At 40.9% G+C, this 16,561-nt stretch overlaps 1 protein-coding gene across 1 annotated transcript in view; it reads right to left on the bottom strand.

The window, feature by feature from the left end:
* The window catches only part of SP4 (Sp4 transcription factor), a 69,380-nt gene extending 54,136 nt beyond the window's left edge, over nt 1-15,244 (bottom strand). Inside the window, exons 1-3 of the mRNA XM_027102647.1 lie at nt 14,521-15,244; nt 13,990-14,111; nt 11,921-13,472 (exon numbers count right to left, since the gene is read on the bottom strand). Coding sequence (XP_026958448.1) covers nt 11,921-13,472; nt 13,990-14,111; nt 14,521-14,527 — 1,681 coding nt within the window. The 5' untranslated portion in view covers nt 14,528-15,244. The remainder of the gene's footprint in view (nt 1-11,920; nt 13,473-13,989; nt 14,112-14,520) is intronic.
* Between the last annotated feature and the right edge of the window lie 1,317 nt (nt 15,245-16,561).

Raw genomic sequence — 16,561 nt, 5'->3', positions numbered from 1 at the left:
ACATATCAAGCCTCACAATACAGATGCTGGGTACCTATTTGCTGACTGAATTTATGGATGCAGTCGGCTAGCAGGGAGTCCATGAAATGGATGAAAGTCTATCAAGAGGTTACTAAAAACTATTACCCGCCCTATCATTAAAATCAATTTAAGTACTGACATCCTACCAATGAGGACAAAAGGTGAGAGAAATTCTAGAAATAAAAATACAATGTGCTTTAACTTTATAAAACTAAAAAACAAATAATCAATTTGATTATTTATGAAACAATCAAATTACTCCTTCAACAAGCATATTATCATAGTCTGTCCTATTTATGACAAATATCTGTCAAATGTCAGTGTCTCAAATTGGTTCGTATGTAGATTTAAATATATGGGAAAATGCGTAGGATTTACAAACCACTTTAAGTGTATTTACCTTACATAAATCCAGTTAGTACTCGTCATCATATGCATCTAGTGTCTTCCTCTTCCCTCTTCTCCCTCAAGTCCCTGGTTTAGACACCCTCAACTACAACAAGGACTTTCCACCCTCTCCCCCAACCCCACACCAGGCACAGGTACCCACTTACCACAGCACAGATCACTATCTGGTTCCTATACTTCTGTGCAAAAGCAGCTCCGCTTCTGTGAACAAAAAGCTGTGGTGACTTGACTCATTATTACAGAACTGTACTAAACCCTCTATGACTGGCCACATTATGAGGCACCTACATGAGAACTTCTGAGGGACAGAAACAACCTGGAGACTTTAAACACCTTTGATTTCTCCTCAAAACTTCCCCCACTGCTAAGATTCTCACAGCAACTGTCTCTCAAAACATATGAACATATGTGTGAGTTCCTCTGTTATTTAATTTTTACTACTCATTTTTCCTTTTATAATCATAAACTCTCATTCCTTTTCAAGTATTTGTCTTGAATCCATCCCAAGGATCTACCCATCCCATTCTCCTATGCAATCAACATTCTCCACCTGTGGGCCTTCCCCTAGTTCAGCATCAGGATTATTTATATTGAGCAATGTTCATCAATGTGTGAAATAGAAAAAAACATACACGTGAGACACAGCTCCTGCCTACAGGAGGTTTACAATTCAACTTTAATGTATACTAATATTCCTTGATCTAAGCCTGAATTTTGCATTGTTTATAGAAGACTCCTTAACTGAATTTCTGACATGTAAAATCCAACATGACCTGACATAGCCCTCCTCAACCCAACCTTGCAAACTTTTTAGTCATCCTTTTAAGGCCCAGCTCAGTTATCACCCTCTCCATGAAAATATCCCCAGAATTCTACAAGCAGAACAAGTTTTTCCTTCCTTTGGGCTTCTATAACACCTCATTCACAGCCTTTATAAACCAAATGCCATGTTGTACTTTAATCGATTATATAGTCATCGTATTCCATTAAGTCTAAGATGCAAGTGATCATAAGAAAGAAAAAATATTCTGCTAATTAAACTATGACATGCCTTTGCTTATAAGGTGGATTTCAATTTCCAAGATGTTAAAAAAAAAAAAAAAGTATGTTTTAGAAGCAAAGAGATATGGTTATGTCTCCCCAACAGGTAATATATTCTGTGAGAGAGGCAAATTTGTCTCACTTCATTTTCAGTTTCTCAATGCCTATTACCATACTTGATACAGAGGAAAGGAACCAGCAAACCTGATGTTTTTACCTAATTCCTTAATACTTATTTCATGTCACCATTCTGTATACTAAAGAGAGGTTCAACAACCTGTCTTTTGTATTAAGCAACTTCACTGCCATAGCCTTTCTCAAGACCACTGTGAATTCGTGGCTAAATTATTCCAACAACATCCTTTCCACTGGGCTCCTGATTTCTTACTTCTCCACACTTTTATCTATAGAGAAACGCTCTAACAATATCATTTGCAAACTTATTATTCATGTTTTTCAAACTTATTATTATTTTGGCAGAATCTCTTCTTCAAACAAAATGTAAGCACACAGTGCAATAAACACACAACTTCTCTGGCTAAAGCAGGGGTGGCAGGCTGTCCACTGGGCATGCCCTGAGCTACTCTGTGAGACCACTATGCCTCTATCGAGCACACAGATGAGAGAACACAGCTCCCTGTGTTAACTCTAAGCTTCCATGCGAGGGCTCTACCCTTTTCATTCCAAGTTCAACTGCTTGGCTCAAGACATCCTCTCTTCACCTCTCTACCCTCAAAGTTTCAAATATCCACTTCCCAAACCAATCTTCACCTCAGAAAGCCCTCCCTGTTTACTGCAAACCACTGATCTCACTTGTCTTTGAGCTCTCCTAGTCATTTTCCATAGCTCAAAACCCAGCACTTAAGTATAAACTCTCATATGCAATTGCAGCAAGCCATATAATTGATTCATGTATGTAAGTCTTATCTCCCCAACGTAAGTATCCTTTTTAGACAGGCGAGTACTTTCAGAGCTTACATAGACAGCACGCAGCAGACATTTAGGTCTTACTATACTGAAACACACTGCTTCATTTCCACCTGTAGATACATCCCTCCCCATATCCTTAGCTGCACTTCACCAAAGCTTTCTGATACTCCTTTTATACAGATCTCTCTTTTACTTCTGATCTTTAACTCAAGCTAATACCCATATCGAAAACTACTCATTCTCCCGCTTTACTACTTCACATTCTTCTAGTGGGCCAGAGTCACCATGTAGAGATTTTTACCAGGTTACCAACTTCCAAATATAGTTTTCTTTACAATATCCAAAGCCTTTTTATACATATCATCTCATCTGATCTTTGCAGCTCTATGAGGCAAAAGGGAAGGAATTAATAGCACTATTTTACAAATGAAAAAAGGATTGAAGCTCCAATTATAAAATGTTTGCCCAGGATGGAATAGCTAATGGAGAGCAGCACCCTAACAAAAATATAAGAGTTCTAATTCCTAATCCTGTTGTATTATATATTTTAAAACGTTATTTTCCCCTGCTGCCTCAACATCCCCACAAGCAGGCTGTAAGCACCCGGCCCAGGCAACCAGGTGCACCAGTGTGATAAGGGTTGCTCCTGCCACAAGGTTCCCTTCCTACCTTCCCCTGACTGTGACCAAGCAGCATTTAAACAAACCAATGAAATCCCCTCACACACTGATCCTTCAATAAAGGCACCTGCCCATGGATTCTTGCTCTCTCTGCTCCCCACCTGCTAGGTTGAGCCAGATCCCTTGGCATCACCTCCCATGTGTGCACCTCCCCTCTCAGTGCACACTGACTGCCTCTCTAGGACCTGTGTGTATAATAAACTTTTTTTCCTGGGCCTCTCCTGTGTCTCCTCTTCTGGTTGCACCTGACTGATGATCACCTAAAAGAACACAAAATACCTGTGATCTAGGAAGCCTCTCAGAGTACATACATCTGCAGTAATAATAAATGTACTACTTGAACTACACGGCTGATCAAGCCCAGATAGTCCCTACTCCTAACTTTATTACCATACCTAAGGCAAAAAGAACTTCATATATGGGAATTATTACTTTTTCTATTCAAAAGGGTCTCGGGCCTCAAATATTTTTTTAAAAGCGCCTATGTGCTAGATATTCTGAGTCAAAAAGAAAGACCTACTTCATTTGTTTACTCCACAGGATAAATTAACAAATTTGAAGCTCTGAGTGCTTCCCACAGTTTGAACTCCATCAGTATACTGGATTTTCCAACTGCTCTCTAAGTCTACTGAAGAAAAAGTAATCACATTGTTCATACTAAAGTGTCATTATCAGAAATATGACTATGGCTAAAGAGCTACTGAGATAAAATATCCTGACTACAAATTCAATGTTGGGCACTTTAGTGTGTTTTTAAAATACTAATGCTTTGGTAGTCACCTAACAGAAGTGCAAATGACATAGAAAAATAGCATCTAAGAGCACAATCAGTAAGTCTAACAAATAACGAAGAACAGAAATCTATTAATTTATGAATTAAAGTATTGCATTTATTTCTTAATAGAATTTATCTCAATAATACTGCCTTTGTAATAAGAAAAATGGTAAATGTGACCCTCAAACCTCCCCTCCACCCTCACCAAATCCCTACTTAGTCAATCATTTAAGTTTAACACGACTTACAAGGAACTCTCACCATATGCTGGATGGAAGTACCCAGAATAGAACTACGTACTCAAATATTCATAGAATCCTAAATTTTAGAATTAGAAGACTCACAGATTATCTAATCAAACCTTCTATACAACACAGGAAATTCTATATTTTAGTGTCTCTGATAGATGGACACCCAGCATGTAACAACAGGAAGATCACTACTTCATGAAACAAACCATTCCATTACCGCACAGCATTAGCTCATGTGTGTGTACATATACTTATTGTATTGGTTTCCCAGGGCCAAAACATAACAGAACTTTATTAAAAAACAAAAACAACAAAAAATAGCTCTTCACATACCCAAAGAAGCTGTCACACTTTCTCTTATTTTCTTTTAATAACAACCCCCCTCTCTCTGATTATTGCTAGTGTGAAATGTTTTCCACACGTTTCATCCTGGGAAGCCTTCTCGATATGCTCGCCAGTTTGTCACTGTCCCATTTAAAATATGCCACACCCAGTATTGTACGCAGTATTGCAGAAATGGTCTGACAAGCATAAAATACAGGAGCTTTACTCTACTCTTAGTTCATATTAAGCCAATAAATCCCAAATCATCTTCACATGTCCTGCTGCCAAACCATGTTTTCCATCTTGTAGGTGAACAATCCTGCCCCCCACCCCTCAACTTTAAATAGAGGATCTTACCTGTTATATTTATGTTGCTAATTCTGGCCCAGCATTCTGGTCTATTAAGATCACTGGGCATCTCAATTCTATGCTCTATCGTAATTGTTAGCAACATCTCCTGGCTTTGTCTCATCTTTGAATTCAGTAAATAGGTCACCCTTCAGTATAAAATTTGAAAAAAATGTTCAACAGGACTGTATCAAGGATAGAACCCTATGCCATAATACCAGAGACCTCTACCTCTACTGAGGTAGACAATCAACATTTTTCATATAATAGAGCAACCAGGTACGAGCCTTTAAAGAAATCATGACTATCAAGGCTGAAATCAAGATACACTGTACTGACGTTATTTTGTATACTCATCTGGAAACTCTAAAGAAAGAATTTATGAACCTCGTTCCTTAGTGAACCCATACTGGTTCCCAATGATCCCTGAATTCTTTTAAATGCTCAGAGGCCAACTACTCCATAATTCATTCAAGGACTTTGCTAGGACGGTTATCAAGCTCATTTGTCTGTAGTGTGGGATGTTTTCAAAAAGGGAGGTGCTTATTCATACTCAATTCTTCCATGCCGCGTAATTTTTAAGTTACTGATATGGCCTGAAATGAAACCGGAAAGTTCCTCTAACTTTAGGATAGCATTCGTCTAGATCATCCTGACTTCCGAAGAGCAACTAAACGTCCCCTACCTCCTCACTTACCTTGAATAAATATCTCGGAGTGAGTTACAGCTCTAGTCATTTCAGCCGGAACTGCATTTTCCTCGCTGGTTAACAGCAGCAGAGTGGAGGAGTTCTGCCTTTTCTTGATATTACACCATTTTGCTCAAACAATGAGCATCTCTTTCTCTGACTGAAAACCTTCTAAGTTGTTTGAAAGAATTTTAAAAGCCTGACTTTATTATGAGCTTCTGTTTAACTGACTATTATTAAATGTCATGCTTCTTTTTGTTTTTATCCTATGCCCCTACTCCTATCTTCCACATACACTATTTTGAAATCTGAGTGTAACATGGAAGTCTCCATGCAGCCACACTAGTTTCTTTCACTACTTTCTATCATAATTGTCTGTCAATGCCACATTGTCAGGGCTAGTAGAAACCTTAACTGCATAGTCAGCATTTCAATTTTCAAAACTGCTTACCCTTTAAGGGATTCAAGTATACATCAGATACAAAAAGGTGAAAAATAGCCTGTATCTGTAGACTTATCCTTTTACTGTATGTCTTGTGAACACCTTGGAATCAGAGATGACTTTAAACCATGGCTCTACCACTTACTGGAGGGCAAATTTTCTTTTCTTTTTTTAAAAAAAAATTTATTAGAATATAGTTGATTTACAATATTGTATTAGTTTCAGGTGTACAACAAGGTGAATCAGTTATACATATATCCACTCATTTTTAGATTCTTTTCCCATATAGGCCATTACAGAATACTGAGTAGACTTCCCTGTGCTATAGAGTAGGTCCTTATTAGTTATCTATTTTATACATAGTAGTGTGTATATGTCAATCCTAATCTCCCAATTTATTCTGCCCCACTTCCCTTTACCCCCTGGTAATCATAAGTTTGTTTTCTACATCTGCAACTCTATTTCTATTTTGTAGGTAAGTTCGTTTGTACCCTTTTTTAGATTCCACATATAAGCAAAGCTCAGTGAGGCTATCTGTAAAACAGGTACAGTAATCCCAAGGATACTGTAGGATATACTGAGATAGCATAAATACCTGGCCCAGCACATAACACACTCTAGGAAAACAATAAATGTTTGTTTTCTTCCTCGAATCTCATTTTAAAAAATCCATTTCTAACTACTGTTTGGGAAAAAATGCAGTATCTCAACAGCCCTAGAACTTGCTTACCTACATACAGAATTTACTAATCTCTTCAAGTTCTGAATTTTCTCTTTCAAAAAGGACAAAATTATACCACTGAGATTTCACCATTAAATTCAATAACAAGGAGGCAGATAGAATTGTGTTTTCCACCAATATTATATTCAATATATTAATGCTGAATATCCAGGAATAACAGACACAGTCTACCTGGGAGAAGACAACTCAAGCTGGATACTCTCCCCTCTCTGATCCCTAAACCTCAGCTACATTTACTCATAACTAGCAAAAGATTTGGATAACAAAGGCAGAAATATGAGAAAGACAACTGGAGCAGAAGCCAGGATTCTAGTCCTCACTTTGCCACAAAGTACACGTCGTTCAACCTTCCTGGCTTCAGTTTCTTTAGTTCTGAACTACCACTAAGGGATGAGGGAGGGGGAAGGATGCTCAATTATCTTTAAGTTACCTTAGTTAACTACAATTTCAGTAAGTCTTTATCTCACCACACACACTCATATAAGTAATAGGTTTCCTCTGCCACAGTTTGCTCATTCACTAGGTAATAAAATGACAAGCATTAGGAACATACAATCTTATCTCATACCTACATCAGAAGGGTACAGGACAGCCCACATATACATAGGCATATGGTCCGGTATCAGGCCAGGTTCCCTCTTTTACTGTCAATGCGTACTATGTCATCCCCAAGTACCTAATGTAGCACTGCAGAAACTCTGACCCATATTTCTCCTTTCATTTATAACAGAAAAACACAAAATTCCTTTACAGACTTTAGCAGCAATAACAAAAGGCTACAAGTGGTGAGCAATAATCTCAAAGATCCTTTTAAACTAAAATTCTCTCATTTTGTAAATCTGTGTTATTTGTGCAAGATCTATGTAGAGCAAATTTTCCCTATCTTCCTTCTTAATCAAGCTTCCTTTCTTCCTCTTCAACTTGCTTTTATGCCTGCTCCAATATTTCTTATGTATTACTTGTTATATATTCCTTGATTTAGATTTGAAAAGCAGATGATTAACACTGTTTTCCTTCACTCTCTTATCCTGAAATCCCTCGCAAAGATGCCCTTTTAAAAAATTAATGTGGCTCTACAATGAGTACCTTACCTTCCAAGAAAAACTTAAAACTACACAATGATATTGTTATGTCATCATCAACAAATCTTAAAGGTCATGCTGTACATTTTCTAATGGGTAAAACCAACTTGGTAGTTCAGAACCCAAATCTTGTACAGGGCACAAGATGTAAGTTCCTTATGATGAATTCCAATCTGTAACAAAGATTAGTAGAAGATTTTACTGGAAGAAAATTACAGGAGTAAATGTGACTTCTCTGAAAAAATAAATAACCAAACACAGGAGACATATGTATACACAAAAATAGATGTGTATATGTTTATACATGTACATATACATATGTGTATATATGTGTATAACATATATGTATGTTATTTTAAGATGCCTACTAGAGAAATCCAAATTAATACAACATATGGCAAAGGAAAACCATATCTGTATTAAACTTCTAGTCAATTTTCTACTTTTAGTAGCTCTGGAAAAAAGTTTGGTGCAAGAAGTTGATTCTACCGGATTAAGTTAGGTTTTTAAATTAAATAAAAATGTCAACTATTTCCTTTGGTCTCCATTTTCACCAATAATGAAGAACTGGCTCTCCCATTCCTGGTTCTGTTAATCCCCAAAGAAGTAAAGGAAGGTAAGAGAGAAAGTTCTTGAACAACCAGCAACATCTCCTCAAGTCTGAACTACCTTTATGTAAGAATTTGCACAGGAATGTTAATTTCCATTAAAACTGACAAAGAAATATCCATCCACCAAGCAAAAACATGATCTATTACCATATGTGATTAGGGCCAAAAATAAATCAAACTGCTGGCCAATGCAAGTTAAAATTTAGAAACCAATGGTCCCTACATATTCGAAATCCTTTAACTAAAGAGAAATAACTCCTAAAGTTCATTTTAACTACGGCACTTTGGCTACCAGAATACATCGTGAAAACAGGTAGTTCTTTTTGAGGAAATCATCATCCCCTCTCCTCACTTAGTTAAAACAAAGGATGTTCTTAAGCCAGCAGCATGATTAGTTATTACCTTCGCTCTTAACTTAAAATAGGATTTCAAACTCTGAATCCCAAAAAGGAAACAAACAATATGTAGCAGGAGTACATGTATTCAGTTCCTACTACAATTCTAACTAACTAAATGCTAGATGCTCAGCCTGGAACACAGGATTTCGAGCTGAGACCAAACCACAGAAACACATTATGCTGAATACGTTTTCAAGGAAAGAGGTTCCCCGTAGGATGTCATTAACATTCTTATTTCATAAAATCAAGTATGAAGTGTCCCAGCTTCAAAAACTGGTTTCATTTGATTTACCTTGTATGATTTTTTTTTCTTTTTCTGTCCATATTATCCAGAACCTTTCCTATACTTCCTGAAGTAATATGAGGATGGATGGTGGAGAATTCTTAGCCCCTTGTCCTTGAGCTAGCCATTACATTTTGTCAAAGCTGATAATTTTTTCAAGCCCTGGTAATAGTTGTTATGAATATTCAGAGCAAAAATTTTCCCATAACTCAAACAATACCATTCTCCTGGGGGTGAACCAGGAAATAATCAAAAAGTACTAAAAAGTGAATGGGGACAAAAAGTAAAAAATCTCAACTTCCAGGGCTCATTTATAAAAGGGATATAGGCACTTGTTGCTCACTCTCTCCCTTTCAGAGATGGTAAAGTACCTGGTGTACCACTCTCAGTGTCTTAAAAGCTCAAAACCAAAAGAAATTAATGAAAACAGAGTTAATTCCTTAGCTTCATTAAAACCACTCCAGGGTGCTGCTCCCAATTCCAAATTGCTATCTTCTCCATCACCATTTATACCCTAATCCAGCAAACATTTGTCAAACACCTGTTATGCCAGGAAGTAAAGTAAAATCTGCAAACAACCATACCCAAATTAACTACACAGAGTTGCTGAAATCGGGGTACATTTCTGGTCTTTGTAACATGGCTATCTTCTTAAACGATAGAGCGTATGTATTAGAACATCAACAAAATTTAAAATCTTTGGTTTCAGGAAAAAACCAACTACATAAAGTTCAAATTTCCTTATACACATGTGCCCCCCAAACCATATAAACTCTTTAAATAAAAAAATTATCCCTGAAAATGCAGGACTAAACACACCTATTGGGAGTGCTCAACACATAGCTAGTCAATATATATTTGTGGAATAAAAACTATAAATGGTACTTGTCAGAGAAATCCACCCTCTGAGGCACTTACGAACTAGGCTCGAAATCCATCACTTCCGAATTTTGCCTTATAGTTCATTGCGGACGACTTGATCCTTGGTTCTCAAACTTAAATGAGATTTACAATCACCTGGACAGTTTGTTTGAAAGATTCCTTGACCACACCCCCCAAAAACTACAGTTCCAGAAAATGGATCCTGCATTTACCATAATGTATCATTCAAGTGAATCTGAGGCGGTCAGAAGATCATACTCTCAGTTACACCGGCTTACCCTCACGACAGGCAAAGGAAAAACTCTGGGTCATAATTGATGTCAATTAAAGAATAGAAAAACTGACTATTTCTAACCTAAATTATAAATTATTCAATTCTCTTCATCATAATTCACTAACTAATGCTTAAAAGGCAAGATAAAATATAAATGAAATAAATTTTGCTTTGACAATACAAATTGTCATTCAACCCACCCAAAACAGACATTTTTCTGAAATACTTAACTTATTATCAATGTTTAGAAAAAGAGTAGAAACAAAGCAAGGTAAGGACTATAATCCACAGAAACACACATATAATTGTGCTGTAATAGTCTTAGGGGAAAATGTACCACGCTCAAAACGCTCTTTGACTACGTTACTGTGTCTGTCCATACAGGAGCCACTAGCCACGTATGGCTATTTAAATTAATATTAAAGAAAATCAAGTAAAATTAAAAATTCAATTCCTCTGTTGCATTAGTCACAATTTAAGTGCTCAATAACCACACGTGGCTAGTGGCTAACATACGGGATAGAACAAATATAGATCATTTCCATCATCACAGAAAATTCTGTTGGATACCTCTGGTTTATAATCAACGGGTATCTAAATAAAACATGTTACCTCTGTTCTTCTTAATCAGAGAGCTCTGACAACTTCCAAATCTTAAATATATACATCTACTTTAGGTAGTAACTGTAAAACAAGAACCCTAGCATAATTTATCTGAAACTTGTTTCAAGAAACGTCATTCAAAAGTGATATGCTTATTCATTTCAGATTATCAAAACAGAAATAATTTAACTAAAGAGGTCTTAAAGTATCAAAGACACCAAAACCACAACTAGGTTTTCATAATCAAATGAAAAGTATTTAGTTACTAGAAAACAAAAGGTGTTAGATGAAAAAAGACTGGTCCAAAATGATTAAAATACTTAATAAGACTGGTTTTCCAAATGCTTCAGAAGTATCTATTTACATGCATTAACAAATAACTGCTTTATAACTGATTTTAAAACAACCTTACTACAACAAATTCAAACTATTGACAGTTTACTGTCTATATTTTTAATTGCCTTCCACCAACTTCATACTAAAAACACCTATAAATAACATAACCATCACAGATTTTACTTAAATATAATTTTATGTGAAGGACTATTCACTCAAATCCTGGTTTTAGCAGAAAAGTAGACATAAAAGTTAATGAAACAATTTGCAACTCAAAATTATCTCTCTCAACTGTATCAATATCTAGTTTAAAACAACACCGTGTAATAAAACGCAAAAGCACGGGCAACAAGATGCGGAAGCATGAGGAGTAACATACAGTAGCATTAAAACTGTAACAGACTCATAACTGTATTATTTCAGGTTTAAACCTACTTTCCCTTAAAGAAGATATAAACATCATTTTGACTAGGGTTCTTTCAGAAAAGTTCAAGTGTACACAAATTTGGTCTCTGAATTACAAAAAATTATGATTCTAATCAGGACGTTTAGCTCCACAGAAAAATAATTTTATAAAATTCTCCAACGAATTTAACACATAAAACCTAATGCTGAATAGTATGAATGTGAATGGGTCACACTGATGATTACAGAGTCACGGTACTGAGTGTAATACTCCCGGGTATTTTAGTTTCCTTATGATTATCTGTTTACCTCAGAGGTTTACATCAAATCTGAGTTAGCAAAGAAAAACAATAACCGTTATTAACAACCAGAGAGAAAAGATTGCAGTTGACTTACCTGCAACACTGGTGATTGTAACTGGAACTCCTTGCACTTGAACGCCCGCAGCACCCAGGTTGGCAACACTCACTGTCTGAAGATTAGGCACTGATGCAAGCTGGGCAGTATTCAAAGTTATTGGGGCGCCAGCAACAGCCACGGGAGCAATCTGAGCAAGAGTTGTGCCACCGCTTGAAGACACTGGGGTGATGGTTAATTGTTGGGATAACCCAGCATTCTGAACTTGCAAATTTGAAAGACTCTGAATATTCTGAACCTGTACAGTTTGCCAGCTGATTTGCCCTGAAGGTGTTAAAGTTGGAGCCCTGATAAGCACCTGAGTCGGATTTACTGCTTGAAGTTGAACATTCTGCAAAGGCTGCTGCTGGATGGTCTGAATCGTCTGCCCGGACTGGAGTTGAAATGACTGTGGTGGAATAGCCTGAATTATCTGTTGCTGAGGCTGTTGGATCTGGATCTGTTGCAAGATAGGCTGGCCTACAATTTGCACCTGCTGAAGGGAATTTGATTGATCCTGTGTATTCTGTATTCCATTAGACTGAAGCTGACTGGAGCTCTGGGCTTCAGACTCAGTAGCAGCAGGTGTTTGAGAATCTTCGATGGTGCGTTCAGAACTACTGGCTGATGTGCTTGCATACTGGCCCGTATCTGCTGAGCTCACTAACGTGTCACTGCTGCTCAGAGATGCTGATGCAGTGGTGGTGCAGGCAGTGGAGGAGGAGGGCGATTCTGGCATAGTACTGGCAGAAGCAGTAGTGGTGGGTGTGGGAACTAACTGACTCCCATTGGACGTCCCGCCATCAGTAGTAGGAGCAGACTGGCCGACCTGTCCAGTCCCTCCTCCAGCGGCCACACTGTTTATCACTGGCAAAGCTAAAGTCACTCCTCCAATGTTAATTGGTAGAGTTGTTACAACTTGAGCCTGAGTACCAGGAAGGGTCTGTAATTGCAGTGGTATTGAGACACCAGGTCTAATTTGGACTGGAACTGTCTGATTTGCCAGGTTTTGAGCAAGAATATTCCCAGAAGCTGTCCTGTTAGCAGCTGTGAGTATAGCTTGATTATTACCTGCAGAAATGAGCTGAATTTGACCCTGCAAATCCTGTAGAGATGAACTACTAGTTGGATTGATTTGAATTTGCTGGCCTTCCACTGTTTGAAGTTGTGGAATCACTTGGTACTGTACACTACCACTTGGATTTTGTACTTGTATGACTTGAAACTGACCAGGGGAGGAAGAATTACCTGATTTAGTTTTTGTGGGAGATGCACTCCCGTTATTACTGCTGGAAGAACTAGATGAACTAGAAGCTGGTTGAGAAACGTTATTTTCTTTTGAAGCGGGAGGAGTGGAGGCAACAAGTTGCCAAGCGTTTCCAGCAAGTTGTGTTGTTACCAGTTCTAGCTGTTGTGGTTGATTTTGAAGTTGCACCAATCCTTGGCTTGGGTCTATAATGATTTGTTGTTGTCCAGTTGCTTGATTTTCACCAGGAGTCCCTATTTTGCTGCAAGTAGCTGCCAGTAAAGCCAGAGGAGAGGGCTGAGAGTCCTACCCAAAATGGGATGGTAAAGGAGAGGGGGAAAAAAAAAGTGGGCGGATTTAGTGAAGGCCAAGTAGCTGGGAGGGGTTTATTTATTTATTTATTTTGACAGCTCTACATTTCAGAACTCACTCAGGAAGTGGCAAAAATCAAAATAAATATTAACAAAAGCAGTAAGATATAGGAATAAGGAAGCAGATCCCGCACTATGAAGTTTAAATAAAAGGACATTTCTAACAAACTTTCTTGAAGTGTTATTTTCCTAAACTCAAAATGCCCTTGGGAGAATACACACCTTTTTCTTATAGTCTGAGTTCGTTCCTGGTGGAATTTTAAACAGCGATATCCCAAACATGTGAAATCTTTATGAATTTACAATTTAACTTCCTCACTCTCAGAAAGATGCTTTGAGTGGATAAAACATTTTTATTCTGTTCTTCACTTCTGGACATTTAAAGGGCATAACTCCCCTTTCCCCTTATGTTTCGTGATGAATTTTTTTTTTTTTTGTATGTTTGCTTTTACCTGGGAGCCTGAGGTTTTGGGTTTTTTATTGTTATTCTCTGGCTCAGAGGTTTTCCCTCCTTCTGTAGCCATCGCCGCTGCCGCCGCCGCCGCCGCCTCCTCCTCCTCCTCCTTCTTCTGATCTGCAACAAACACCCCCATACACGACAACAGGTTATTAGGATTATTATTATTCGCCTTCCCCCTCTCCTCTCCTCCCCCTCCCCCCGAACATTAATCTCCATAAACCCGCGATCCACGCACACCGGCAAGGGGTGGGGGAGAAGGAGGGAAGGGAGGAGGGGGATATCACAAAACGTGGTTTGAAACCCGACCCATCGGCTCCAGAGCAACACCCAGAAGGTTGTTCTCTCTCAGACATTAAGACAAAACACAACCCTCCTTCCCTCCCCCTGATTCCCTCCCTCCCTCTCCTCCTCCCCTTAAAGCATCTCAGCGGCCCCGGGGGAGGGGGGAGAACCGAGCAGGGTCTGGGGAGGGAGGGAGGGAGGGAGGCGGTGAAGGAGACCGAGGGGGGTGGAGAATACGTACCGCTCATCCCGCATTAACAGGACAAACCCTCAGACGGAGACACAGGGATAGAGGTGGGTGGGGGTGGGGGCGAGGCGGGAGGAGAGGCCGGTCCCGCCCGCCCGCGGTGGCTCGGAGGAGGCTGTAGCTGGCACAGGCTCTGCCTCTTTTTCCGCGAATGGCCGCCGCTGGGCTGTGGCGTAGCAGCTCCTCTCTCCGCCCGAGCCCTGCTGACTCGCCCTTGATTGACAGCGGCGGCGCGCCGCGCGGGCGGCGGCGCGGGCCGGGGGCGGGGCCAGGGCGGCGCGAGCCCGGCCGACTCCCCACCCCCCTCGGCCTCTCTCTGCCGGAGCCGCCGACTCTCCACCCCTTCCCCCAGCGGATTGGCCGCCGACCTGCCGGGGGCCGGGGCGCTGGGGCCGCCTCCTCTCCACCCCCTTTCTCGGGGTTATTCTTTCAGCAGCTTTTCTTTTCCTCCCGTGGCTAGTCCGGCGCTCGCTCTCTCGGTGTTCTAGCTCAGGCGCGCTGCCGGTAGGCCCTCCATACAGCCAAACTTGTTGTCTCAGGATATCCCGCCCCCTACTCATTTCCCAGCGCCCTCCCCTCAAAAGCCGGCTCCAGCATCCCTTGGAATTGCCACGAAAAAAAAAAGCAGGGCTCTCGTTCAAGGGAAGCGAGAGGAGCGGACAAGGCAGCGCGCGAGCCACCGACGACTCGGCGAACCCGGTGAACTGCCCGCTGCCCCTGCGCCGGGAGCATGGCTTTCCTGAGGCGCATCCGGACCCGGGCGCTCTTTTTCCCTGGTTCGGTCCCCATTGGTTGAGCGCCTAGGTGACGCGCGCTGAGTGGTGGGAGAAAGAGGGCGGGGCGCTGCCGCAAAGGCTGTCGGCCCTTGTAGTTTGCTATGGCCGCAGCGGCCCCTCCAAGGCACCGCCTTCTCTCCCGCCCCCGACCGAGGCCTGGCTGCCGAACGGAAAGCTGCCCGAGGGGGCGGTGGCGGCAGGGCGTGGCCCGGGCCGAGTGGGAGTTGAACTGAGCGAGGGGGAGGGGGAATGGGTGTTGTTTGCCTGGGCCTATCCGCCGCGCAGAGCTGCCCAAACCACCTCTACCACCGCCTCCTCTGCTCCAAGCCGCTCCCCGCAGGGCGAGCTCACACCCGGAGCGCTCGGCGATTGAGCGGGTGGCGGCGTGGGGAGGCGGGGTTTGCTGTCCTCCGGGTTTGAATGAACCCGGCTTCTTGGAGCGGCGCCTTCCCCTTTCCTTTCTTTGCTCACCTCCCTCCCTCAGGCCCCGTGTTTCAGATCCGAGGCCTGCTTTCCCTCAGAGAAAGATCTTCCATTTTATTTTTTGTCTCTGGCTGGCTGCCGGAGCAGAGCAATGACCCGCCCTCTAAGGTTGCTTTGGGTTTTGCCGAATAGCCCGCGTGCTTGTCGGACTTCTCACTGTATGGGTCTCATAAGATTCTCGAGTGTAAGAAAAGCGCATCTCCATTTGGGCCAGCCCTGATCACAGTTCAGCATAAGCTTCTGGGCAGGTGGAATTCACATCTGGCTGCACAAAGCACTTGAACAATCTCCTGACCCAGCTTTCCTCCCAAGTCCTGAAGTCAGGATGATGCCATACAATATAATAATCGCCTGATTAAACGTACCAAAGGTGGAAGTGAACTGCTAATGTAAACACTGGCCTTGGGGACTAGGCGCCCTTACACACCGAGGCTCACGGCCATCCGCTCCCTTTTTACATGGGCTCCACACACAACCTTGAGCGTTATTCTCTCATGCCAGAGGCCTTATATGTTGCAAGGGTGAGGAGGTCCCAGGTGCTGCACTTGACTGGCATTTCCTTTGCTTGTTAAAGTAATTGCAACGTTGGCTGATGACAAAGCCAGCAGTGCAGCAAGACAAAGCAATTCGAATAAAGAATTAAATAGTATTGTCTACCCCTTAAAAAATGAGCCTAAGATCCGTAATAACCTGCTTTTTCACCATCATATACAATATAGAAAGCTCAAAAGAGCTTCTTGCATTTACAGATATACTGTCTATCCTCCAGTCCTTTT

The sequence above is a fragment of the Aethalodelphis obliquidens genome, unplaced genomic scaffold (genome assembly GCF_003676395.1).
Source record: "Aethalodelphis obliquidens isolate GAN/ISIS:26980383/991018 unplaced genomic scaffold, ASM367639v1 scaffold5, whole genome shotgun sequence".
NCBI classification, from domain to species: domain Eukaryota; kingdom Metazoa; phylum Chordata; class Mammalia; order Artiodactyla; family Delphinidae; genus Aethalodelphis; species Aethalodelphis obliquidens.
This window is presented reverse-complemented; position numbering and strand designations above follow the sequence as displayed.